Source organism: Syngnathus leptorhynchus, chromosome 9 (assembly GCF_054491065.1).
Source record: "Syngnathus leptorhynchus isolate UIUO chromosome 9, UIUO_Slep, whole genome shotgun sequence".
In the NCBI taxonomy this organism is placed as follows: Eukaryota; Metazoa; Chordata; class Actinopteri; order Syngnathiformes; family Syngnathidae; genus Syngnathus; species Syngnathus leptorhynchus.
The window spans coordinates 2,947,368-2,974,426 of NC_141203.1; the positions used below are offsets into that span (position 1 = coordinate 2,947,368).

A 27,059-nucleotide genomic window follows, 5' to 3' on the forward strand; every position below is an offset into this window, starting at 1 on the left:
TATGCGGTCAAAGTATTTCAGCTAGAAGGAGAAAGGCTGGGCATGTATTCCGACTGCCAAGAGAGAGACCGGCAAGTGTGGCAGTGGACTGGATGCCAGAAGGGGGAAAGAGGAAGAGAGACGTGAAGACAAACAGCCAAGGAAGCCCAATGTTCCAATAGGAATGTGAGGAACTAACTAACTGATTTTTTTATATTTTTAGGAATATATGACTTTTTCCATCCATTATATCTGTACCGCTTGTCCCCACGGGGGTCGCGGGCGTGGTGGAGCCTATCCCAGCCGTCATCGGGCAGTAGGCGGGGGACACCCTGAACTGGTTGCCAGCAAATTGCAGGGCACACGGAGATGAACAACCATCCATACTCACATCTAGGGGCAATTTGGAGTGCTCAATCGGCCTACTAAGCATGTTTTTGGGATGTGGGAGGAAACCGGAGTGCCCGCAGAAAATCCACGCAGGCACGGGGAGAACATGCAAACTCCACACAGGGTGGGCCGGAGGTGGAATCGAACCCCCACCCTCCCAACTGTGAGGTGGACGTGCTAACCAGCGCCCTATGTGACTTTTTCCCAATCTTAAAATTGGCGTTGTTTTTATTTCATATTGCAAACCTATTTTCGTTGCTCAGGATTACTTTTGGCTCCCTATCTAATGTACCAAAAAGATTCCAACCTTGTTTTAGTTATATTGTTGCTGTTTTTTGTTTTGTTTGCATAGAGAGAGTGTGAGAGACGGACAGATACTTTATTGATCCCGGGGGGGGGGAATTAGGTTTTCCAGCAGCATTCATACCGCAGGGTAGGTATATAAAAGACATACATATGACATGAGCACAAACATAATAGACTTCTAGAAAAGGCTGCCACTCACAATGGCGCCACAAAAAAAAATAAAAAAAGTGCGACAAGCTACAAGTCATCAAAGGCAAAGCAACAGAGAATACATCAAGGAAAAAACTAACTGCAGGTCAGCTGGTGAGCTGGCCTAAATAATGTAAATGTTGTAAGTGATCCTAAGATCCGCCACACAGCCACCTCATTTTTGGAATGATATTCTGACTGAATTCTCCTTTACTACATACTTCAGTGTTATTCCAAATATTCTGACTTAATTACATTACATATAACATTACATCTTATTACTTACGATATCTTTTTTTTACTTGACAGTTTTTATTGATTGTTTTGATGCAGTCGTCAACTCAAAATCCACATTTCCAAAACAGTTAACGGAGCCCTAAACGGTGCCACAGTGGTCAAGATGACACATTTTGTTTGCAAAAGGCTCTACCTGTGCCAAAACATTTAAAATATGGAACAAAAGCAAATTTTGCCTTCAAACAACTCAACTTTGACCAGTGTATGAGCACCTCAATCAATCATTACACAATGGGCAACAAAATACAGAATAGGGCACTCGTTTGAATCAGAGCACCATTGCTTGTCATTGCAGTCTATGACTACGTAGTTTACATGCCAGTGCCGTTTGTAGTCAAATTTGTCCTCTTGCAAAAAATGCATCCAGAATCATATATGCTTTAATGCAAATGTTATTGATCGCATTCTTTTTTTCAGACTGTGGCTGACTAATGAAATATTCACACAGAGAATACATGGAAATAAAAATCAAATCCATTACTGTGTGAGAAATTAGGAAAATGAAAAAAAGAACGGTCTTTTACAGTAAAGAACAAAAATCTATATAGTAGGCCTATAATGGACAATGAAATTTGGACTTCTTGAATGTGTTAACTGTTTTGCAAAAGGCTGGGAAAACTGTGTCAATCCAATGAGAATGGTTTAACACATTTGCATGAGGTGTCTTCTGCTCTGCTGGTATGGTGATGATGAAGACTAGGAGGTTTCTTCAAACAGGTCAAAGCAATCTATAAAAACTGTAAGGCATGACAAGTCAGCTTTATTTAAAGAGCACATTTCATATACCGTAATTTTCGGACTATAAGTCGCGTTTTTGTCATAGTTTGGGTGGGGGGGCGACTTATACTCAGGAGCAACTTATATGTAATTGTTTTCACAAATTTTCAAAATTCCAAAATCCGCGATGTAGAAACCGCGATAAACGAACCGCGATGTAGCAAGGGATTACCATCATTTGAACTGCAAGTGACGACACTCGTGCCGCGCGGCGGTTGTTTACATAAAAGGCAAAGGATTCGGTCACGGGATGACGAAGATGACGAAGGGCCCCACGTACTACCGGCATCATTAGCGGCTTTGTTTGTAAGTGACACGGAGGACAAAGAGTTTGAAGGATTTAATGATTTGGAGTGACACAGAAGGTTTGAAAAAGTATTCTGGCTTTTACGCACGCGCGGTCCTTCTCGACCGGAGCTCTCTTTCACCTCCGTGGATGGAAGTCGGGGGCCAGCGCTCGGCCGGGTGGCTGTCCGGGGACGGTGGATGGGGCTCGGACATGGCTTTTACGCACGCCCGGTCCTATTTATGGAGCTCTCTTCCACCTCCGTGGCTGGAGGTTCAGTAGTTGTTGGCTCGTTGAACTCTTGTTTTATTAAATAAAGAGCTGTTTACCAAACCCACGTCTTTCTTGGTACTTTGTTAACGCTACAATATAGTTATATACTTGATCTCTGCAGCGCACGCGCGGCGTTGTTGACATAAAAAAACGCGGATTTTGATCGATGGATTTAATGATTTGGAGTGACACCGATGGTTTGATAATATTGTTGTTATATAAACCCACGTCTTTCCTGGTACTTTGTTAACGCTACAACATAGTTATATACTAGCTCTTTGCAGCGCACGCGCGGCGTTGTTGACATAAAGAACGAGGAATTTGATCGATGGATTTAATGATTTGGAGTGACACAGATGGTTTCATAATAATGTTGTAATATGATAGTTATTAATATAGAATAATTAGAAATGCAACTTACAACGGGTCCGACGTGAGCATATGCGGCGCATACGCGGCATTGTTTACATAAAGCACGATCGATGGATTTAATGAATTGGAGTGACACAGATGGTTTGATAAACGTGTTATTTATGTAATACTTGAATAACTGAATGTTACGTCAGGCCCGTTTTCAGCTCCTCGTTTGTGTATATGTCACGTTAGCATACCGTATTGTTTAGCCTGTTGTTGCTGGTTCATGTCTGGTTTTGGTGTTGGATTTTGACAAATAAATTTGCCCCAAAAGTGCGACTTATACTCCGGTGCGACTTATATATGTTTTTTTTCACTTTATTGTGTATTTTCTGGCTGGTGCGACTTATACTCCGGAGCGACTTATAGTCCGAAAATTACGGTACTCACTGTGGCACCACTGTATCAGAATTTAGGTTGAAAATGTAGGCCAGTAGCAAAGACCTTGCTAGTCCTGACCCCCACCACTGACGCATACAGCATACGGTGCATACATACGCTTGTACTTTTATTGCATGATACTTTTGACCCCTTTCTCATAAGGCTAAATAAGGCAAACAAAACTTTAGGATCACTTGGCCACTTTTGGATGGGACGTCATTCAATTGTGCAACTGTACCTAATGTGTGGCCAGATGATTCGCTTACAGGGGGATTTATTATGTGAGGGTGGATAACACGCCTGTGCAAAGTATCATGTTATAAGCGTGTGCTTGTGTGTGTGTGTGTGTGTGGCGTGTGTGTGTGAGTGTGTGTGTGAGTGTGTGTGTGTGTGTGTGTGTGTGTGTGTGTGTGTGTGTGTGTGTGTGTGTGTGTGTGTGCGTTGGTGTCACAGGGCGACAGCTGACAGAGTGAACAGGTGCAGCGACAAAGATTTAGTGTATTGGTATCCCTGTCTTTGTGTATGTGTGTGTGTGTGTGTGTGTGTGTGTGTGTGTGTGTGTGTGTGTGTGTGTGTGCGCGTGTGTGTTTGTGCGTGTGTGTGTGTGTGTGTGTGTGTGTGTGTGTGTGTGAGTGTACACGCAAGCCAAATGCAAGCATGTGGCACAGGCGAGTGGCATGGGTGACAATGGCCGCTTGTGTGGACCACGCGGGTGGGAAACCCAATACGTAAGGACACGGTTGGAGCTCAAGCTGCAGCTGCTTCTTCTTCTCTGGTTCTTCTGCTGCACCAAATCATGGCGATGACACCAGAAAGCCTCACCACGATCAACTGACCAATCTTCCATTTAATTGTCACATGCAACAATTACTACACAGGCTTTACCTATTATGTATGTATGTATGTTTGTATGTATGTTTGTATGTATGTATGTATGTATGTATGTATGTATGTATGTATGTATGTATGTATGTATGTATGTATGTATGTATGTATGTATGTATGTATGTATGTATGTATGTATGTATGTAAACGTCCGTCCGCCCGTCCTAACCCTATAACCCTAACCAGTGTTTCACCATGCCTGTCATAAAACATCCATTTTCAAGACCACTTATCCTATTCAGGTGTGCGGGGTTCCTGGAGCCTATCCCAGCTGACATCAGGTGGGGAGGTGGTTAGGTGACACCCAAGCTGACAGCAGCTATCTAGATTCTCGTGGACCAATTCAGGATGAGGGAACTGCAGCGGATCACCCTCCTCGAAGACACTGCCAGGACAATCGAGGGCACCTCCGACAGCGCTTCGCTTTGGCCTGGACATCCGCTTTTTGATTTCCATATTATATATTTTATGTGCCTCCATTGCAGCCTAGTGATCCTGAAAGGGGGATCCTTCCATCTGTGGTCCCTTCTCAAGGTTTCTCATTTTTCCCCTGGTAGGTTTTTTTTGAGTTTTTCCTTGCCCCTTTGGGAGCTCAAGATCAGGGGATGCTTTGAGAATTGTCAATTGTTTGTCTATGTGAAGCCCTTTGAGACTGCTTTTGATTTAGGGCTATACAAATAAACTTGACTTGACTTGAATCAGGTGGAAGGCAGACTACACCCTGAACTGTTCGCCAGCCAGTCGCAGGGCACATGTGGAGACAAGTCAGTAATATCCAACTGAGCGGGAACTGATCCATTTCTGTCCGCACTCAAGTCACGCGAACGTACCCCAAAACCATCAGCAACTGTGATCTGTAAAATTACAGATTGATTTCCATGAGTTTGCAACTTGACTGTCATGATATTAAGACTTTTTTGGGGGGTAAAATTCAAGCATATCATGACTTTTAGTGTGAAATTACAACTCTGTGGAAATGTTTCCAGTCTTAACATGATGGCATATCATTACCATTACATCACATATTCCTCCCTCTTTATTATATTATTTTTCCTAACTTCAATTAATATTTTGCTTCTGTTTGGCCAAAACAAAACAAAACAAAACAAAACAAAACAAAACGAACAAATTTTGTCCAGAATGGTCATTCTTAACTACATTTTACAATGTCTGTTGTTCTTATTGTAATGCTCAGCTGCTGAAAACATGATTAATTAATATCTTCAGTAATCAGACACTATTTATTTACATTCTGGCAGTTTTCAATCGAATTTTAGAGGGATAAAATGCTACAAAACAGTAAGAATAAGAAAGCATTATTCTTCTCATTATTCTTATTCTTATTACTTTTCAAATTAGGGGCCATGGTGGGTTAAGGGGTGCTGATGCTGAAGCGTATATCCCAGCAGACATTAGGGCGAAAGGCAGACTAGACACTGAACTGCTCACCGGCCAAGAAGAAAAATACTATTAATATTATTATTATTAATAATAATAACAATAATAATAATAATAATATGATAATGTTTATTATTATTATTATTATTGTTGTTGTTACTATTATTATTATTATTATTATTATTATTATTATTATATTTCAAACTATTGTCTCCCCAATTACGTTTTGTATAATATACTACTACTACTGAGAATGATAGAAAATAATCCGTAATAAATAATGGACTCAAGCAACGTCTTGAATTGAGTCACAATTGAGTCACTCCTGCTGCTTGTGATGATGAAGCAAAACAAAGCGTCGTCATGATCACGTGTCGTCATCTACTCCACAACCCTTGCTCGCGCCTTTTTTCTCCCCGTAGTGTGTGCGTGGTGTGTGTGGTGTCTGTGAAATTTAAGAAGGTCCACACACTTCCACACATAAGAACACGTACGAGCAAACCCACGCGTGAAGGCGGATGAGAAGACGACAATGACAACAATGATGTTCTTGCTCTTACTTCTACTCTGCATACACTGTGAGTGTTTAAAAAACAACTTGGCACTTCTTTGCATGTTGTTCTCTCTTAAAATCCTGTGCAATAGTTTGCTGATCTGTTGTATGTGCAAAACCAGCACATGCAGTTCAGCCTGCACTGTTTGTTTTGATAACTTTGAAATGGGCGTATAATGTATTTTTTTGTTATATTTTATAGAATATAAAGAATGTCATGAAAACTTCAGGCAAAATGAAATGTACCTTTTTCCTGATTGTTTTGTCGTGTATCTAAATCGTGTATTTAAAATGCCGCTACTACATTTTTTTTAACCAATCGTGTATTTAAAATTCCGCTACTACACGTACCAAACGTATGGAAAAGAAAAACTTCATTTTTATGCTTGGCAAAAAATGCTTTCGAACTTTTTGTAACATTTCTTCTGAAGTCATCTTTAGTTTACATAACTGCAGTTGACATTCGCAGACAATGCGTTGACATGACCCCCATAAAATCCAAATTTTTCGTTTGTGATACTGGTTACTTGAAAGGTCTTGAGAGAGAGAGGCAGCCAGAGAGCGGTTGTTTACACTGAACCGGGTCACTGATGCTTTTTGAAGCCGAGATGTGTCAGGCTGATGAGAGACGGTCACGTGGTCTTTATGGTACAGATAACCCCAGTTGTGACGGCCATTTATCAGCACTAAACTTTTGAAGTTGGGTCGGTTTAAAGTGATTGCTTTTCCTGGGATTTAACCCTTGAATATCCATTAAGATATATAAGTTCATACATAAGGGTGCATGCAGGTCTTTGTGTGGTGCAGTCGTTTTATATGAAAATACTAAGAATTTAATCACTTTCAGTTATTCTTCATTCTGTTTTGGCTTCATCTTATTCTTCATTCTGTTTTGGCTTCATCTGTGTGAGCTAGCGCTTGAGAAGTACGTTATCAGTATCGTCTTGAATCCGCCCCTTCTGAAAGTCGTCCATCACTTTTACATTCCAAAACAGCAGCGCTCCTGGTACCACCACACACACACACACACACACACACACACACACACACACACACACACACACACACACACACACACACACACACACACACACACACACGCACGCACGCACGCACGCACGCACGCACGCACGCACGCACACACACACACACACACACACACACACACACACACAAACACACATTGGCAATTACCTCACTAATTGTTTATAAATGTTAAAAAATAACCCAGTTCTGTCAGTCTTTCAGTCAATCAGACTTTTAAGCCTCTCATATTTACATACGTATTGAATATTCTATCGATTAATCATAGGATACAATATTATTTTGCATTAAAACCATTTACCCAAATACTGTTTATTAATCGATTATTGTTGTTTGTTTGGGATTGTTTAGTGATAAAAAACAGCAACAATCAAGCAACAATAATGCAATATCACATGAGGGATTGATGTTGTTTATTTACTGGTTTGGTAGTTTTTTTCCTCAAATTAAAAGCAGATGTTTACAAATGTCTTATTTGGATTAAAAACAAAAGATAAGCAGTCTGCTTTCATAAAGTACTCCAGTGATCAATGAATGATTGAAAGCAACTGGTGATGTGAAGCTGGTCTTTAATTTTGCTTCTTGCAGGTCCTGTCAGTATGTCAGTGACAGTGAGTTCTTCTAAAACCAAAGTGGAGGTCCATGAACACACAGGTAAGAGCACCTTCCTTCTGACTTTTATATTTTTAAAACCTTCCTTTAAACAAGCAAAGTAGCCTTCACACAGCAACTTTGTGTGATTTTATTTGTGCCAGTGTCTGGTGTCAGGTACAAAATAGTTGTCTGACTGTGCAAGATAAAAAAGTCAAATAGAGGGTGCATAAATTGCATAATCATACATTAATTATTATTTCTTTCCTGGTTGGGTCAGTAATTTGAATTGGCACAAATGGAACAAACAGCACAAATCACAAATGTAAGCTTAAGGCACCACTGCGCATCACATATCAATAACAAACTGAGCTATGCCATATTGGACATGACGTCATTACGATGTTTGTCCTATCCTATCCAGATGCTGTTTTGTCCTGCGACTTCCGCACCGAGAAGGACCAGAACCCTCGAATCGAGTGGAAGAAGAAAGGAAAAGCTGTGACCTTTGTCTACTTTAACAACAAATTTACTGGTGGGTGACGACCACTCACTCTTTCTCACAGTTTTCTGGCATTGGACATGGCAATTTCTTTCTTGGCTGATTTCCCACCACCGCAGGCTCATACGCTGGCCGGGCCAAGATGGAAGGAGCCACTCTGACCATCCACTCGGTAACACAGAAAGATTCGGGGGAGTATCGCTGTGAAGTGACCGCCGGCGATGACCACGTCAGCTTCGGAGAGGCCACGGTCACTCTTGACGTACACGGTATACATCTGTGAGCTAGAATATTAGATGTTAACGTCCATTAAAGTGGGTTTCAACCTTGCAGCAGGTCCCAGAGTGACAACAGTTGCTGCCTGAGTCCCCCTTTGCTGTTATTCTGTTTGCTAGATCTATGTCCACTTGTTGGCAAAAGAGGAATAGGCATTTTTTCAATTTGTTTTCTGGAGGTGTATATTCTGCCCATAGTTTCAGCATAGCTCCCAAAGGCCAAGGTAATACTTGTTACATCTTTAACTCTTGAATCTTGAATCTTTTGTCTCTGATTTTTTTTTTTTCCTCGGGCGCAGTGTTTTCCTAGAATTACATCAAAAATTAATTTGAATCAACTGTTGTTTTTAGATGTTAGATGCAAATGGCGGAATATCGTGCAATTGCTGTTGTTTGTATCCTCAGTGCCGCCCCACATCCCATCTTGCGAGGTGCCCCACTCTGTGTTTGTGGGTTCTGACCTGGAGCTTCTGTGCAAAGACAAGCAGAGCGTGCCCCCGGCGACGTACAGTTGGTACAAAGACAACAGGGCCCTGAAAGTCTCGTCTGACATGCCGTACAGCATGGACACTCGCAGAGGCACGTTGGTGAGTACGCGGCCGTTGTGTGACACATGGCGCGAAGCACAAAGCACACACTTGTGCACTCGTATAGACCCGTGAAGGAACACGTGTGCAGCTGTTGCTCTTTCTCTCTTCCACTCATCACTCCAAGCAGAAGTTTACAAGTGTTTCCAAAGTGGATTCTGGGATGTATCGCTGTGAATCGTCCAACAGTGTGGGGGCACCCAAGAGCTGCGTGGCACAGCAACTGAAAGTTATTGACTGTAAGTTGAGTTGCGCCCCTGCCCTAACTCTTCTATAATTTACATGTGTTTACAAGTCATTTACAAGAGATTTTTTTGGGGCACAGATCCGTTGGACGTCTCCATTTTGATTGCTGGCGCCTCAAGTTTTGTGATTCTCACGCTTCTCTGTTTCATCGGAGTATGCGTATGTCGACATCAAGGATTTTGCAAGAGTAAGTTGGAAGTTTACAAACCAAGCATGAGAAACATGCACGAAACACAATAATATTTTGGAGCCATGTTTGAGGTAGAGCATAATTAATCAAACTGTATCAGGCAGGCAAGGCCAAACAAGAGTAGCATAAACTTTGTTCATACACCATGTCTACATCTTCAACCTGCACAACTGCAGTGTTTAAAAAAAGCAACACCAATTGAAGGAGGAAGTAAAAATAAACAACTTTAACTTGATTGCACAACTTTAGTATTTGAGTTGACAGTCATAATGGCCCTCCGAAGTTAACTATGACTATGATGCAGCCCGTGACAAAAAATGAGTGGATTTCAAGATAAAAAAAACTACAATTATTAAACAGCAGACCTTCCTCTTAAATACTCTTAAAATTAACCCAGAAAGTGAATGTGAGATATTAAGACATCGATCAAAATCAAAGACATTTTCACACAAACGTTTCTGTTCATTTTCATTTTTCAAAAATCATTGTTGTTTTCATTCCATTTCATGAACAAAAATATTTTTATTTGGAAGAGTTTTACATTCATAAAAATACAGCAGGGAACATCCATAGTGTGAGTGGCAATTTGCCTACACTCACAAATGTTGTTCTGACCATCTCCCATCTTTCTCTTTCCAACCAGAAGAGAAGAAAACAAAGAGGTGAGTTGTGAGTCTTTTGTTTTATTCAAACACTTTTGGACATTTAAGCAACTTGTACAGTTTGTCTTACAGTGCCAAGTCGTACAACCCTCCTCCTCCAGCTATTCATAACGTGAGTCATGTTTGTTTGTGTTGTCATTCATGTGTCGCTGATAACCAACCTGGTTAATATAAAGAATGGAATGTTTGTCTGTGTGTTCCCCACAGATCAAGACCTACAAACCAACCCAGTCTTTCATAATCTGAATTGTGCGATGATACCAAAGTAATCCAGAATTCAACATTTATTATTCAATGCACGGGAGTTGTTAGCCCACGCTGGTATTTTCTCAAGACCAAAACCTAAAGCAGACTTTTGTCATGATCTTTGCTGGACCCCACAATTGTGACTGAAGAGCAGTTTCTGTCATGTCTAACACTGGGCTCTTTTTTTTTCTTTTTTTTTAAGAAGGGTTGATTATTTGTTGTTTCTATCTGGAGTGAAGAAATGTATCTCTCACAAACGGTGCCAGTATTACACTCTCGTTTATTTTGATGAACTCAGAGTCCCATTACATTTGATCTACAGTATTTTTTTCACACACAAAACTTTTATTTCTCTGATGCTGTTTTACTAAACTCTATGTGTTTGCATGTAAATGTGCTGTATACTCTCTTTCACTTTTGTTTGCGTGTGAATTAAGAAACAAATGAACAGGTGTCTGGAAACACTGAAGGATCTTTGTCTGAAAGCTGAAAGCAATCAACACCACCGCTGGATCAGAGAGGTCATCGAAATCCATAAGTGAGGTCCCAGAAGTCTGAACCGAAACGAGGGGGCCTACACCCAAGCTCATACATGGGATGCCATCTTTACGAAGACGCCAGACAGTAGTGGGCGCAAACTCCCCCTGCTGTCTGGCCAAGAAACCAAAAAGATACGTCACTTTTCCATCTTGTGACGCTTCTGAGAAAAAGTACAGGAAGTAGCCGAAAAATGTACAGCAAAGGTAAAACTTTTTTCTGTCTGACCAAAAGAACCATTTAAAATAGTAAACGGAAAAAAGAAGACCGTATGAATCTTCACAAACGATCTTTGTCTGAATCCTAACATTTTTGTTTTAAAAAATTGCACATCCTCAGCAGAAAAAAGTTGTGCATTTTCTTCAAGTCAAGCCTCATATTTTAAAATGACTTGTTAGTCTTTTTAAAGGTTTGTATTAAAAACATGAATGAATCAAATGTATATTACATGGATATTATTACATGAACACAATTTCTATTTAAAAGTGCTTTAATTTAATAATTAATAAAGTTTTGTTTAAAAAAGTCAACATAGTTGCATGAAAAACCCCTGAAACATCCATTACTGGTTAATTTAACATAACAGAACTGCGTGAATAAATCACATTTCCACCCCCCAAATTTTCATTCACAGTAACAACCAACTTCACACTATTCATTTACTTTTAAGAAAATATAATTAAACGAAATAAATCCACATTTTCCCATTAATGTCTGAGCACATTGTGTGCAATATACAATATTAAACGTCATTCACACCAATCTAAGATGACCTTTATGTGCAAAGTCTATATTGACATCAATATTTTGTATATTTAACGCCATCTTACTAACAACGAATTTTTGAGTGTAAATCTCAGTGCAGCAGAGATGAATGTTGTACTACTGTTACATAGCCACGAGAGGGAGACACTGCACTGAATGTTGGTGTCTTGATAAACTGAAGGTGATTTTATTTTCACTTTGCATGAACTGAATGTAACAATAGTTGAGTTAATATTGTATTTGATTTAGCTTCCCCCCTTTTATCGTTATTATCCTTTTCATTGTTTTACTACCTAGTCTATTAAACGTTTTGACATGCAATGGCCTCTTGTTTCCCTGTCACATACAAACCCTCACAATTTTGGTAATTAAAAAAAAGCACCCATTGCCAAAGTTTTTATAAAAGTAAGAAAAACAGTACCATATATTTAAATTAACTATTCGTTTTGTTCTGTTTGGTTGGGCTACTTCACAGAAGCTCCTTCCTGGAAGCTCGCTCTGGTAGAAAATGTAGACAGTATCCTGCAATTATTAAGTATTGTATATTCGTCACTACCCTCTCCAGCTCTTGATTGAGAGCCACTTGACAATCTACTGCAAAATGTTTAAGATGAGCTTTAAGGTAAGACTTAAGATAGATTTTTTTTCTTTTTGCTTTTACATAAAAATGATTGTCCCTCTCTCTTCATTTGTAGAAAATAGATTCATTATGTATGGCAACTTTTAAATCAAAAGGTAGCATTTTGAGCAGAAAGGGGAACTTTGGTCATCCAGGGCAAGTGTTTGAGCACCACTTGGAGTCTTTGTATGTGGACTGGACTCCTAAAGTGAGTGAGTGAGTGAGTGAGTGAGTGAGTGAGTGAGTGAGTGAGTGAGTGAGTGAGTGAGTGAGTGAGTGAGTGAGTTTTGCGCTGACAGGTCCTCATGTTGGAAGTTCTCCTTGACTTACATTTAATGGGGCCTCTTACATGATCATCCCATTTTAAATTCGGCGTATGCGTACGCGTGTGTGTCTGGTCGCTCACGCGCGTGGAAAGTGGTCTGTCAGAAAGGGGCCGAGAAGTGTGAAAAGAAGTGTGAGAAAACGACAGAGAGTGTGTGCGAGTGGGCGATTGCTGTCAAATGAAATCTCTGTCAGTGCTGCTGTTTTATTAAGCCACTAACATGAAAAGATGAAAGTTTGCGCAGCCTCTATCTTTGGTCAGTTGGCGCAACCATTATGCGTGAGTTCCTGCGTATACTGGATAGAAAGAATGGGAATCACTAAGCAACTTGCAGAATTAGATATTGTTGGTAAATCTTACTACTTACACTTTATAGTCCCAAAATAGATTCTTATTCTTTATCACAACAGTCTGAGGTGAGAACTCATACACGGCTGCTTCTCTCAAAATATGGTCTAGAAGGTTGACATGAGAGGTGAAAATCTATGTGTCCAAAACCTGGTCAAAGTGTATATGCATAAATTAAACCTTCTTGCTACGTAAATAATGATAGTTCAATGATAGTTGTTCGCAATTGTTGAATGTTGTGGTCTATCTAGTCCATTGTGTCATATTGAAAAGAGAAAAATGTATTTATTATTTTGACATGTGAACAGTTTCACCTCCTTCATACTAAGAAAATCAGTTAAAAATTGGTACAAATGACCAATTGTATGTGGAAAATGAACTCTGAATGAATCTGTCACATGTAGTGTTACTTTAGCGGCACGGCGGATTATCAGCCTTTGCCTTGCGAAATACATCATTTCACATTTTATTTTGAAATTGTTATTCTAATACATTAGAAAATCATGATGAGACATTCATCAATATAATAATAATCACCCTAAAAATGGCTCCATAAACAAACAACACAATTTGGGTAAAAAAAACACTGATCCACTACTCAATCCAAACCAACTTTTCTACCCCGAAAATGTCCCCAACTTTAACCCCTCCCCCCTTTTTTCCTTTTTTACAAAACAACTCTAATTATTTGTCAAAACCCCCCAGCAAAAAACCCCATCAACAAACAAATGAAAAAGTTGCTTTTGATCCAACGTGAATAAAACATCTCTCATAACAGCACTATTGGAATTATATTAGAACAAAAGGTCATTGTAATCTATTATTATGAAATATATGCTTGGGTTATTCTTATCATTATTGTTATTATTATTCAGAAGCACAAGAAATAGCTCCACTACAAAGTGTTTCGGAAATCCCTGACGGAAGTGACCAGAATTGAAATGCCATTCCAGTTTGGGGTTCTCAGCCACTGCGAGCAGAGAACATGAGCAACCTTTCTGCAAATCTTACATCACACGATCATCAGTGTGTGGATGCCTGTAGGAGATTGTTGCGGTGAGTACCAACAGGAAGTGGACCAGTGACACGGCAGGGATCAGGGCAGGAAAACGCTTACTTCCCGCCATAGCAGGAAGAAATAGCAACGTTTAAACATTTAAAAGCTTGCAGACGGCATCCCCTACTGCTCCATGAAATCTTTATGCCGGCGTGCTGTCACAATGCCAAGAGGCCTGCTGAGTGATGGTTGGAAGTCAGTATGAGTGCTTTTAGAACAACTTTCACACTCAAGTCTCTTCTATACAGTAAAAACGGTCAAAATCAACCCCCACCAAGTTACCATTCACAGGGCCAACCATCAACCCCCCACCGAAACGCAACAAGTTCAATGAAAGAGCACAACAGAGGTCAGTGACTTTCCTGGCAGTACTTTGTTGGATGCAAACATACATTGAAGGTTGTCTTTTTTGTTTTGCTCTATATTATAGTAAAACCAACCTGCTAAATTTGAGTAAATTTCACCCTGCCTGGTTCAATAACAAGGGAAGATAAAATCAGCTTTTTTTTTTTTTTTTAACATAAAATGCCTTTAGTTCTTGACCTCAAAAGGAAGCGTACTTTGGTTATGCAGCAGTGCAATGAAACAAAACAGACCAATGAGCTTCTAAATGGCTAAAAAAAAGTTTTAAACTGACCTAATCAAAGTCCAGACTTGAATCTGAATGAAATGCTGTGACAGAACCTTTAAAAAGCCAATCATGCTGGAAAATTATTGAGTGTTGCTGCACAAAAGCAATTATTGTATGAAGAGTCGTCCAGAATATTTCCAGGGAGATGTGAAAAACACTTTAAGAAAATGCTTGATTTCAGTTGTTGTTGCTGATTGTGGCTCAAAGAGATATTAAGGTAAGGTAACTTTTTTTAAATCATGTTCTAGTGCTCCTACTTGAGTAAAGATGTTGTACTGTACTGTGGATGAAGCTATTTTACCTTTTGATTGATTCAAATGATATTAGCGATCCAACTGGCGTGACGGAAACCGGGTTGTTAATGTCAAGTAGAGTCGTTGATGTTTTGTGACCTGAGTGCAACAGCTCCCATCTTAATGTACGTAATGTACAGTAACTGATGTTAGACTGTGCAACATTCTTATATTACCTTTGTCTAAAAAGTGGATATTTCTTCAGGTTGTGCAGAAAGGTCATGTCGAAAGAGTGTCGGAAATAGCACCAGTAACTAAGTGGGGTTGAAAATGCGCACTCCATGGACATCCTCCTCACATCCTTCCTACTCGAGCTCAAATAGGATCTGTGTAGGCAGCGTGGCATCCAGATGAAATGTTGTATTTGTCTGCGTATGTGTGGGTTCCATGGCTGGGATTTTGGGAAGTATTTCAACGTATCTGAGGCATGAAAACCAAGCAGATTTGTCACACTTTTGTAAATCAAAGATGAAAGTAACTTTTGGCTTAGATTCTAACATCTGTAGTAAAAGTGTCGATGAATACAATGTATTGCAATATCTTTTTATTCCCTTCGCATCAGAATTTGTGATGCGGCTCTCAAACGTGTTGTGGATTAACTCTTAACATTTTTGCTGTCAAATCCTGATAGGTGAATTATTTTGTTTGTGGTTCAATCTGTCACTTTATTGCTATGATATTGCTATAATATTTTTTTAACATTCAGAACTGACAGACAAGCATAAAAATAAATTCAGCTCCGTGTAATAAGACTGCATTTACTCAGAATGGTTCAGGTGACACAATAACGATTTTCAAAATGGCGCAATTTGAGATGTGCGTCATGCCAGCGTAATGTTTCAAAAAATAAAAAAAATATGATCAAAATTAAGCCTCTGCAAATCTGGACAAAAATCTAATATGTATCAAATATGTGCCAATGCAAGTGTAGCTTTAACACTTTGATTGGATACACCCTATCAAGCAACAAAAATAAACACATTATACACCTAAGCTAAATAATTGCAGAAGGTGGTCTGTAATGTGGAGGTATATGTTTTTAAATCTATAGGGGGAAATTAATCCCAGGCCAATTAAACTCCCTGTAACATTTAATTGGCTCAGGGCGAGAAGGCCACTTGGCCGAGGGCTGTTTATACTGTGGCCGTGAAAATGTGCTCTGCGCTCTGAAGGACCTGGAAAGTTTGCGCTTCAAATAAGTAAAAATGAAGAAGCCAAGGATTTTTTAATTGATTTTTTTTCTTATCATTTCTTTCAGTGTTTCGGTTTTTGGCCTTGGTTTCCTTATTTCCGGTTTTTAGTTTCGGCCATTTGAGTGCAGATTCCAACTAAATACGCCACTGCACATAAGTTGTGTGCTTCAGTGCGCTGCTTGAACACTGCTTAGCATTCAAGAGGAGTCCTCCATGCTCAAGTGCTCCCAGCATTACGCCTTTAACGCTTCCCCCCCTGAGATGGGAAGGCATAGAGAAGGGGAAAAAAACCAGAGAAAAAAAGGAGGACAGAACATTGTGCTGCACTGTCCCGCCAATTGCTGGACTGTGTGTGTGTGTGTGTATCCAGTATCCAGAACTAACAGTAGGGGGTACACTCACCTGACTTGAACTCGGCTGAACAGCAGTGTTGAAAATGGTTAGGTGGATATCCAAAATCAACATTGTCCAAATCTTCTAAAAATAAACCAAAAAACAAGGCAAGTTTTTGTTTGGCCTTGGGAGGTTTGTGCTCTACTGTCCTAGTTTTTGCAAATGTGGCCATAAGATGTGAGGCTCTCATCGTGTTAGGTGTGATGAATAAATTGTTTCCTGTGCCTTTATATAGCTTTGATAAATATTCATTTTATTGCAGTGCAAAGTCATTGATGAGGTGAGCGACGATGTTCAAATCACAATTCGGTGGGACCCGCATATCATTTTTTACAAATAGTCAAGGTAGTAGTAATAATAGTCATCCTGCGAGTAGTCTCGTTTTTTTCTTTTGCTGATGAGATGTGATTGTGAAGTCTCCGATTCTCACACACACACACACACGCACACACGCACACACGCACACACGCACTCACGCACACACGCACACACGCACACACTTCTGAAGTGGATCTTTGCTAGGCAGACCAGCCAGAATGTCCTCTCAAAGACAAAGTAGCCACGATAAAGGTGGGACATCCAATATTTTGCCACACAAAGATAGATAGACAATAACAACATGCACGAAGACAGAAACACACATTCTTCTGTGAATCCACCTTTCACCTTCCCACATACGCAACTCATCTGGTGCATTTTGCAAAAACCTTGCTCAGAGCAGCGAATCACATGATGACAGGACCGGAGCTTAACAACCTGCAGACCTATTAAAGCCCTCCAGGAAGAGTCTGTGATGCGGTGAAGCAGAAGGAGAGTTTTCTTCAATTTGGCTTCATTTCCGTATGGTGTACATAGCAGATCTCCTTTGATACATGTTTTGGTCTTTCTTCACTCAGTCTATGAAATCAAAAACACTCCCCACCTGTTTTTTCTTTTCTTTTTATGGCTTGTATCCACCAAATATGGCTTTGCGTCCTCCAGCACATCTGATTAAAGGGTTGAGAATATTTTCCTTTCTCTTGCCACACTTGTCAATGTATTTTCTTTCCTTCAAGGTCTGAATGATTCTAGCTTGTTTCCTGAGTGATTACGACCTCTCTTGCACTGTGTCCCCTCCCCGTTGAGAGAAAGACCTTGGCAGAAGAACAGAACCGGAGCCACACTCTGATCAGGCTACATCATTAGGTAGATTTGGGATCTAATAAAAGAGCTGTATGAAATATTATAGCTTTGAAAAGATAGTAATGCTCATTTAAGAAAGATATTTAAAAAGGCAAAACAAGCAACAAGGCATTCTAAAGTGGCCATGCCAGCTTGAAGCCCTCAGTGCACATTTTCATCAATTATCTTGTCTTTAAAAACGCATTTCTGGATTAACCCTACAGGATTTTAAACAGGATGATTTTCCCCAAATGTCCATTACTTTAATTCCTTTTCACGAGGGATTTCCATCAGGATTTTACTCACACTTATGCATTAAAAAAAGTGATTTGCTTAATGGTGTGGCACAACATCCGTAATGAGGCTCATCTGGGAAGCTAATTATCAAACCGGATATCCGTCCAAAGCACAAGTGTCAAACTCAATGCCAGAGTCAGCGGGTAAACAAGCTTGCTGCCAGGTTGATTAGAAGCAACTGGGGCTCAAGTCAAACAAGGTTTCTACTTTCTGGACCTGGATTTGACACCCCTTATTAATTCTTTTTTTGGCATCAGATGGACAACGTTTACCAGTATTTAATTAAATATTTGCTTGTCATGATTCGCTGTGACATCTGATTTCAAATCAAGGCTGTTGTTAAATACATTTCGTAATAATTAAGTGATTGCAAACGTATATATTTTTTCACTGTCATAATGGACTACATGTGACCCTCGAGGAAAATGAGTTTTGACAAGCTGAGTCTGAACAGACACAAGAATGACATCGAGTCAGCCTCATAGCATAATCGCCCAAATATTTTATATTTACCTGACGGTTACAGTGTCTATAAAAAAAAACCTTCACACTGAAATTCTTGTTTTCGCCAAACATTCAAACATGGCTTACGATAAGAGAACATTCAAACTGTACATGTGTGATAATTTGGAACACAGCAAATAAGGATATTTTTGACATGCTGCTTCATTCTGAGCACAGCTGTACAAAATAAAAATACAACACTGTCTATATTTTCTGTCTGCAGTCTATATGGCTTCTAGACAGTTTGCAGCTCGAAACTCTCTGAGCGTGTGTGTACTGCACAGTATATAGAACAAATAGCTGGCCCGCATATGGCGACGGCCTCAGCCAGATCACTGGTGCCTCACTCACTCGTCTCACCTGCCTCTCCTTTTTGACTGCACTTGCACACTTATAACGCATCTGCAAGAATTCATCCAAGCAAGGACAATATTGGAGCACAGCATTGTGTAGACACAGAAGAAAATGTGAGAATGAATGTCAGCCCGGGCAAATTACTCTGCACCCGAGTCATCCCAGAAGAAGCAATAGGACAGTGCATCCCCGGCATCTCAGTGATCATTTTTGCATGGTGAGCAAGATGAAAGGCAACTGACTCCATATTTGATTGAAGAAGAAAAAAACAGCCACACACAGTGTCTGAGGGAATAAATAATACAAGAGCATGCAATGGAGAGAAAAAAGTGTGTGCAGCAAATGAGGTGCCTTTAAAGCTGCTGTACAAAAGTGCTCTGTTTCAAAAATGTAACAGTCAGGTTGGTGGCTCACAAGGTTGGTTGGGGAAAAAATAGTTGTACATTATTTTGAAGATTTGCAATTAAACAATTAGATAACTTTTTGTTACGCTCGTTAAAACTGATTGTATGGCTGAAGGAAAAAAAACAGTCCTCTCTGGTCCATCTTGTATCTCTAATTAAATTTTTTAAAAATCACCACTGTGGCCAAAGAAAAACAACCAATTGGAGACAGAAGGTGTGACTGGAAAAAAACAATTTATTTGCACTCACAGCTTTTTTTACTTTGATCAGAAAGGGAGATAAAATTCTCACCTTCAGACTAATTATAGGTTCTGTGTCTACTCCTCTTAAGAGAGCATTCAACATCAAGAATGCAAAGTCTTAAATTTGAGCAGGTTCATGGGGCATCTCTGAGAAGTCAGAAATAAGTCAACACAGCACGATTGGTTCTTGCTTTTTACAAGTCCAGGATTATATCTTGGCTGAGTCCTTCCTGGTTGCCTGGCAACCACACAAGTGCCAACAACCCTCCAGGGAATCACTTGCCTGCCTATTTTTGCTCCCACTCTTAATTCCTTGAACCACAGTGCGATGAACTACAATTTCCTTTTTTCCATTATTGAGAATAAAATAAAAATAAAAATGTCAACCACGAAGAAGATAAAGAATTAACAATCCGTATAACGGCTTTTGCATCATGCGCTTTCTTTTCATTCGGTGCCCTTGCATAATCTAATGAGATCGGTACAGGTGCAGAGAAAAAATAAAAAAAAATAAAAGAAAAGGATTTGGAATAGATATGCTCAGAAGGGTATTCATTATCTGTACCGCTTGTCCCCACAGGAGTCGCGGGCGTGCTGGAGCCTATCCCAACTGTCATCGGGCAGTAGGAGGGGGACACCCTGAACTGGTTGCCAGCCAATTGCAGGGCACACAGAGACGAACAACCATCCACACTCGCAGTCACACTTAGGGGCAATTTGGAGTGCTCAATCGGCGTACCAAGCATGTTTTTGGGATGTGGGAGGAAACGGGGAGAACATGCAAACTCCACACAGGGAAGGCCAGAGGTGGAATCGAACCCACATCCTCTGAGGTGGACGTATTAACCAATGCGCCACCGAGCCACCGGGGTATTAAATTAAACAGTATAATTAATAGTATTGCTGAAAAGCCATTGGCAACCATGCCATTAAAAGATAAAAAATAATTGTCACGGCCACAAGCAACGCTACATTACACTCATTTACATTAGTGAACAACTTTTATTAGTAGTTAACTGACCTTATTAAAAATAGTTTGTCCACTTATTTCCCAAATTTAACATAGCTGAAAACCACTATTAATAAATATATTTCATGAATATATATACTGTAACCTTTATAGGTTATTATTGCTATGTAATCAACTTTACGTTAGCCTTTTTAAACCTTAACTAAATCAACATATTTAAATAAGTTAAATATCCATCAATCTATCGACATAAATCAACACATTTAAAAAAGTTAAATATCCATTTATCCATTTTCTGAACTGCTTTTCCTCACGAGGGTTGTGGGTGTGCTGGAACTATTCCAGCTGACTTCATGCAGTAGGCGAGGGATGACACCCTGAACTGGTTGCCAGCCAATCACAAATACTGTATTTTCCAGACTATAATGCGCACCTAAAAACCTGAAATTTTCTCAAAAGCCGACAGATAACATCACCTATTTCCAAATACTTTTTTCTGAGAGCGGGATTTGAACCTGTAACGCACAGAATTGAAGCAGTACCTTCGTGGCAATCGCTCTCGCCACCATGTACACTTTCAATTCCACAGAATTTGTACTTGGATTTCTCCAGCATTGCATGGCACTAACGCTAAATGGGGATTTAGCGGTCACTGTCCAGTATCATACTGTTTCTGTCACTTTCACCCGTGCTTCCGTATTCCTTCTTCCTCCTCTTGATACTCAGTAAAGAGCAGTCACAATACCTGCAACAATGCGAAAAAGTTTCAAAGGACTTATTTACCAGGATCCGACTCTGCTTTGTAGCCCAGGGTAGAATCAAATCCAAGTCAGTTATTGTGGTGTCGTATAAAATATCCTCCGGTAAGCATACTAAAAGCTGTTCTCTCTAGGGCAAACCTCTTTTTTTTCTCTCTCCTGTTTTCACAATAATAAACATTTCAAACTTTTCCCTCCCCTTTATTAATAAATACTTATAAAATAATTAAATAATCCAAACATGAAATATCTTGATGAAAATGAAATAGGTAAGTGCCCCCCAAAATAAATAAAATAAATAAATAAATAAATAAATAAATAAATAAATAAATAAATAAACGTTGTTAGATGGCACTTGGACGATAACCCGGAAAAAAAACTATTTGGGCTGTACTCAGTCCGTCCTTTTTTTAATCTTTCCTTGTCCTTCATCCTCAAAACGGTTCGTCTGAGACATAATACCCACTTCTGTTTAGCAGCAATGGCTTTTCAGCAGAGGGTTACTGTACGAAACCAAAGTTAAACATTTATTCTCAATATCATTATATGATGGTGTTTGAACACAATTACATTCATCACATTGCCTTTCACCCTTCACACAGCCACTGGGAACAGAAAAGTAATTTCAGTCCGACTGCCGGCGAGCAAGAGACAACAATTCTCGACAATGTGCGTCGCCACTCAGGGGAAATGTGGTCGACTTCAGGCAAAACAGTACCACGTTTGTCCATTTGGTGCCGTCATCATCAACGAAAACTGAAACATTTCCCCGTGGGGCTTTGAATGATTCAACTGAAAAATTGCAGTCATTTGGTGACAGCTGTCACTCCGATAGTCAGGGTACGGTTCTTGTTTTGTTCTTCCTGACTGATTGACGGCTGCGGTTGATTAGTCATCTCGATCCGCTGAGCGCTGTTATCCTGTGGAACAATGCAACTAGACTTTTCTTGTCACGCTATCTAGCACATCACACGATAATAATATTGAGTAAATATGGGATAACCTATACACAATTACTTCAACAAAAAATAAAGAAACCGGGTGAAGGATTCCTCCGGAACTTAACATCACAATCTTCAGCATTGTGTATTTTGGCCTGAACTTTGAATTTCTTTGTAATCTACAAATGATTTAGCTTGGATTACAAAAAGAAAATGACAATGCAGTCTATTTGGAAATAGGTGATGTTATTTGTCGATGTCTTCCAACTTACCAAAGATGCTTATTTAATTTATGATATATGGACAAAGATGAAAAGTAGACACACTGGAAATAGTCAGAGTACAATACAGTGTGTAGAAAACGTGACAGCAGGTGATGATGGTGGCAGATGATCGATGTGGCAGCCAAGAGGAAGGAAAAAAAAGACAATGCTTGATAACTGGATGATAATTGCCATGCATTTACGGTGGAAGGAAGATTTTTCTTTTGCTCCTTTCCCCGTGGACCTGTTTGCTTATCTGTCCCATTCTCCTCGAAAAGGATCATTATCATCATGTCAGTGTGACTTGATGCGGATGCCCACTGGCCACAGCATTAATAACACCGGCACAATACAATGATAGCAAATCAAAGCCTAATATAGAGGATGGATGGATGGATGGATGGATGGATGGATGGATGGATGGATGGATGGATGGAATGGATGCATGGATGGATGGATGGATGGATGGATGGAATCATATTATAACTGCGTTTTTCACAATTTTGTTAGTATTGTAATACTAATATTTCAATGATATAATAAAATTAGATCTAGTAAACTCTTCCAAAAAGAAAAAAAGCAGCAACATGTGTTCCCCATTTCATAATAGTATGACTTTATTTTCAGAACATTACTTCATTATTATGGCGCACTGCTTAGCATATCCGACTCACAGTTCAGAGGGTGTGGGTTCGATTCCAGTGGAGTTTGCATGTTCTCCCCATGCCCGCATGGGCTTTCTCCAGACACTCCCATTTCCCCCACATCCCAAAAACATGCATGTTAGGCTGATAGAGCACTCCAAATTGCCCCTAGGTGTGAGTGCGAGTGAGGATGGTTGTTCGTATCTGTGTGCCCTGCAATTGGCTGGCAACCGATTCAGGGTGTCCCCCGCCTACTGCTGGGATAGACTACAGCACGCCCGTGACCCCCGTGGGGATAAGCGGTATAGAAAATGGATGGATGGCTGGACTTCATTATGACTACCATGGAGCCTCGGTTTTTGAACGTCCCGGTTCTCCAACAATTCGGTATTCGAACAAAAAATTCGAGATTTTTTTGCTTCGGATGTCGGACGAAATTCGGTTGTCGAACCTCGCGAGATGAGCCGAGAGGACCCGCATGCCAACTGACTCCGTTCGTTATTACTCTGAGCATTGCATCAACTCTAATCATGCCTCCAAATGTAGCAAGTGGGAGTAGTAAAGCCATCCTAAAACACAAAGACGCTCCTAAAGCAACAGTGAGCGCGCTGCGGTTGCGCGATCGGACTAAATTAAGCTCCCTGCGCACTGAGGTCCACTTATATTTTGGAAAGTCCATTAGGACTTTAAAGATATTTTCTAAATTCTAGCAACCGCTCTGTCACAATAATGCGACCAGCGCGGTGGAGTTGCGCGGTCGGCGGCGCGCTACGGTTGCGCGTTCGGCGGTGCGCTGCGGTTGGGCGATCGGACAAAATCAAGCTACCTGCGCACTGAGGTCCACTGAAATTTTGGAAAGTACATCAGGACTTTAAAAATATTTTCTAAATTTCAGCGGCCGCTCTGTCACAGTAATGCGACCAGCGCGGTGCAGTTGCGTGGTCGGCGACACGCTATGGTTGCTGTTCGGCGGTGCGCTGCAACTGCGCGATCGGACAAAAATGTGCAAATGAAAAAATGACGTTTTTTTTTTGCTTGGAACGAATTAAATTTTTTTTTTCCAATTTTTGTAATGGGAAAACATGTTTCAGAAATTCGAATGATTCACTTCTCGAACAGCCTTCTGGAACGGATTGTCTTCGAAAACCGAGGCTCTACTGTACTTGTTTTTTCTGGTTATATTACACATCATAAAATCCACGTACTCTTAATACTATTTCATTCTTCTTGTAGAACTTTATTGTAATATATTCTATAATATACAACTTCATTCTTTGAGAAGTATTTTTTTTTCTTACTGTTTCATCTCTTTTCACATATTGAACATTTACAACTCTTCAATCCTACAAAACAATAACAATATAAAGATTCATATGATGAAAAAAAACATCCTCATCATTTTCCAACGTTCATATCCTTGAATTACAGGTTTCCTTGGGCAGGATACAATTAATACTAACCCTCCAAAACACAATTTGTCTTCTGACATCCCGCATGCGACACACGCACAGAGCAGGTTTTTGATGAGTTGTGCAAACTTTGTGCTGATCAGTGTCCTGTCTGAACGGAAGTTTAGGGTATTTTGCTGTGAAAAAACATTCCACTATGGAGATAAAAAGGGGCCTTTTTTTTTCAAAGCCGTCTGGCATGATCTGAAACTGAAGCGTAACAAATAGAGTACATACGTGCATGCACATTGGGGTAAAAACACGACCTAGAGGGAAGGCAGTTGTTGCAGCGTTTTTTTTTTGTTTTTTTTTATCCACGCAAGAATGCTTATTCGGCCTCCTCCCTGTGGCGGCTGCGTATGGAGGTGTATCAGGCGCACCCTCTGGGAATGTTCTCTTCATCCAGCTGCTCTTTCATGCGACTCAACTTCTCCCCTAAGCCTTCTGTATTTTCGTCAAGGTCAATGCAGATATAAAATGGTGCAAAGTGTTCAGGTCGAGTGAAGGCAGACGCAACGAGGAAAAGCAGAAAAACCCAAACCCAAAGGAGCTCTCGCATTGCACCTTTCCTCATTCTCCATCCTGTTGTTGAAAACACTTTGCCTTGACCCTTGCTCACTCATGCTGTATCGAACAAAAACATACACAGAGTACATTTATTGAATTTACATCTGTCTTTCTTGGGCAAGCAAACATATCTGGTAACCGGTTAATACAGTAATCGACCCATCCCCTGCAACATGTGAAAGCCACAATATAGAATTAGACTATTTAAAGACTCAAAATGCATGTTCTTATCGCATTTGCTGCATTTATTTTTTTTCAAAAGGGTCTTTAAACATCCTATTGAAATCATACAAATGCATTTAAACACACATTGTGACAGAGAACAAAAGCAATGGATAAAAAATATTGTACAAATAGTATAACAGTGTACCATCTTTACTGTGTTCATAGTAAAAAAAAATCACGTGTTTCCAAACTGTAAAAATCAATATCATCTCACAACATACATGTCTGCATTTTAAAATGAACCTATGGCCAACAAAAAGTAGGCTGTGCTAAAAGACACAATTTTATTAGTATTTCCTTGCACATCTCAAACGAGGGCGGCTCGGTGGCGCACCGGGTAGCCGGCCCTCCCTGTGTGGAGTTTGCATGTTCTCCCCGTGTGCGCGTGGGTTTTCTCCGGGCACTCCGGTTTCCTCCCACATCCCAAAAACATGCTTGATAGGCCGATTGAGCACTCCAAATTGTCCCTAGGTGTGAGTGCGAGTGCGAATGGTTGTTCGTCTCTGTGTGCCCTGCGATTGGCTGGCAACCAGTTCAGGGTGTCCCCCGCCTACTGCCCGATGACAGGCTGGGATAGGCTCCAGCACGCTCGCGACCCCCGTGGGGACTAAGCGGTTCAGAAAATGGATGGATGGATGGACATCTCAAACGAGTTAAGTGTGCCGTCGTCTAGTGGTCAAACGTGGGATTACGTCCAATTTTTCTGAGCGTGACACCAAAATAGCTATCAACGCTAACCCTAATCCTAGCCATGCACCAAAATAAAAAATAAATCAATAAATCCATAAATCCATCCATCCATCCATCCATCCATCCATCCATCCATCCATCCATCCATCCATCCATCCATCCATCCATCCATCCATCCATCCATACATACATACATACATACATACATACAGACAGACAGACAGACAGACAGACATACATACATACATACATACATACATACATACATACCGTAATTTTCGGACTATAAATCGCGTTTTTTTTCATAGTTTGGGTGGGGGGGCGACTTATATGTGAATTCTTTCACAAATTTTCAAAGTTCAAAAATCCGCGATGTAGTGAACCCGCGATAAACTAACCACGATGTAGCAAGGGATTACTGTCATTTGAACTGCAAGTGACGTTATCAGCGCGGCGGTTGTTTACATAAGAACAAAGGATTTGATCACGGGATGACGAAGATGACGAAGGGCCCCACGTTTGAAGGATTTAATGATTTGGAGTGACACAAGAGCTTCACAGGTTGCCGCTGGAATCCTCTTCCACTCTTCCATGATGACATCACAGAGCTGGTGGATGTTGGAGACCTTGTGCTCCTCCACCTTCCGTTTGAGCACGCCCCACAGATGTTCAATAGGGTTTAGGTCTGGGGACATGCTTGGCCAGTCCATCACCTTCACCCTCAGCTTCTTTAAGAAGACAGTGGTCGTCTTGGAGGTGTGTTTGGGGTATTATATAATAATAATAATAATAATAATAATAATAATAATAATAATAAATTAATTAATTGCAAAAAAATAAAAAATAAATTTGAACCTGCAAGGTTTTTCCCGTATGGACGTATGTGCTTGTGCGTGTCTTTTTACGGGACAGTTTTCTTGTCTTCTGCTCTCTTTTCTCATGTCTCTAGTTACCCTTGG

General features: G+C 40.3%; 1 protein-coding gene across 4 annotated transcripts; it reads left to right on the plus strand.

Moving 5' to 3' along the window:
* The first annotated feature begins 6,015 nt into the window (after positions 1–6,015).
* On the plus strand, positions 6,016–10,940 carry jam2b (junctional adhesion molecule 2b). 4 transcript variants are annotated; one of them, XM_085920466.1, is made up of 10 exons: positions 6,016–6,153; positions 7,761–7,826; positions 8,188–8,298; positions 8,385–8,534; positions 8,946–9,127; positions 9,258–9,366; positions 9,453–9,560; positions 10,207–10,225; positions 10,286–10,337; positions 10,433–10,940. In XM_085920466.1, exons 1-10 carry the CDS (start codon positions 6,108–6,110, stop codon positions 10,469–10,471), a joined length of 882 nt encoding a protein of 293 aa, XP_085776592.1. In that variant the 5' UTR covers positions 6,016–6,107; the 3' UTR covers positions 10,472–10,940. The 4 variants fall into 4 exon arrangements, with proteins under 4 accessions (XP_085776592.1, XP_085776594.1, XP_085776593.1 ...); XM_085920468.1 differs by having other exon boundaries at positions 10,298–10,337; XM_085920467.1 differs by having other exon boundaries at positions 10,210–10,225.
* The last annotated feature ends 16,119 nt before the right edge of the window (positions 10,941–27,059 follow it).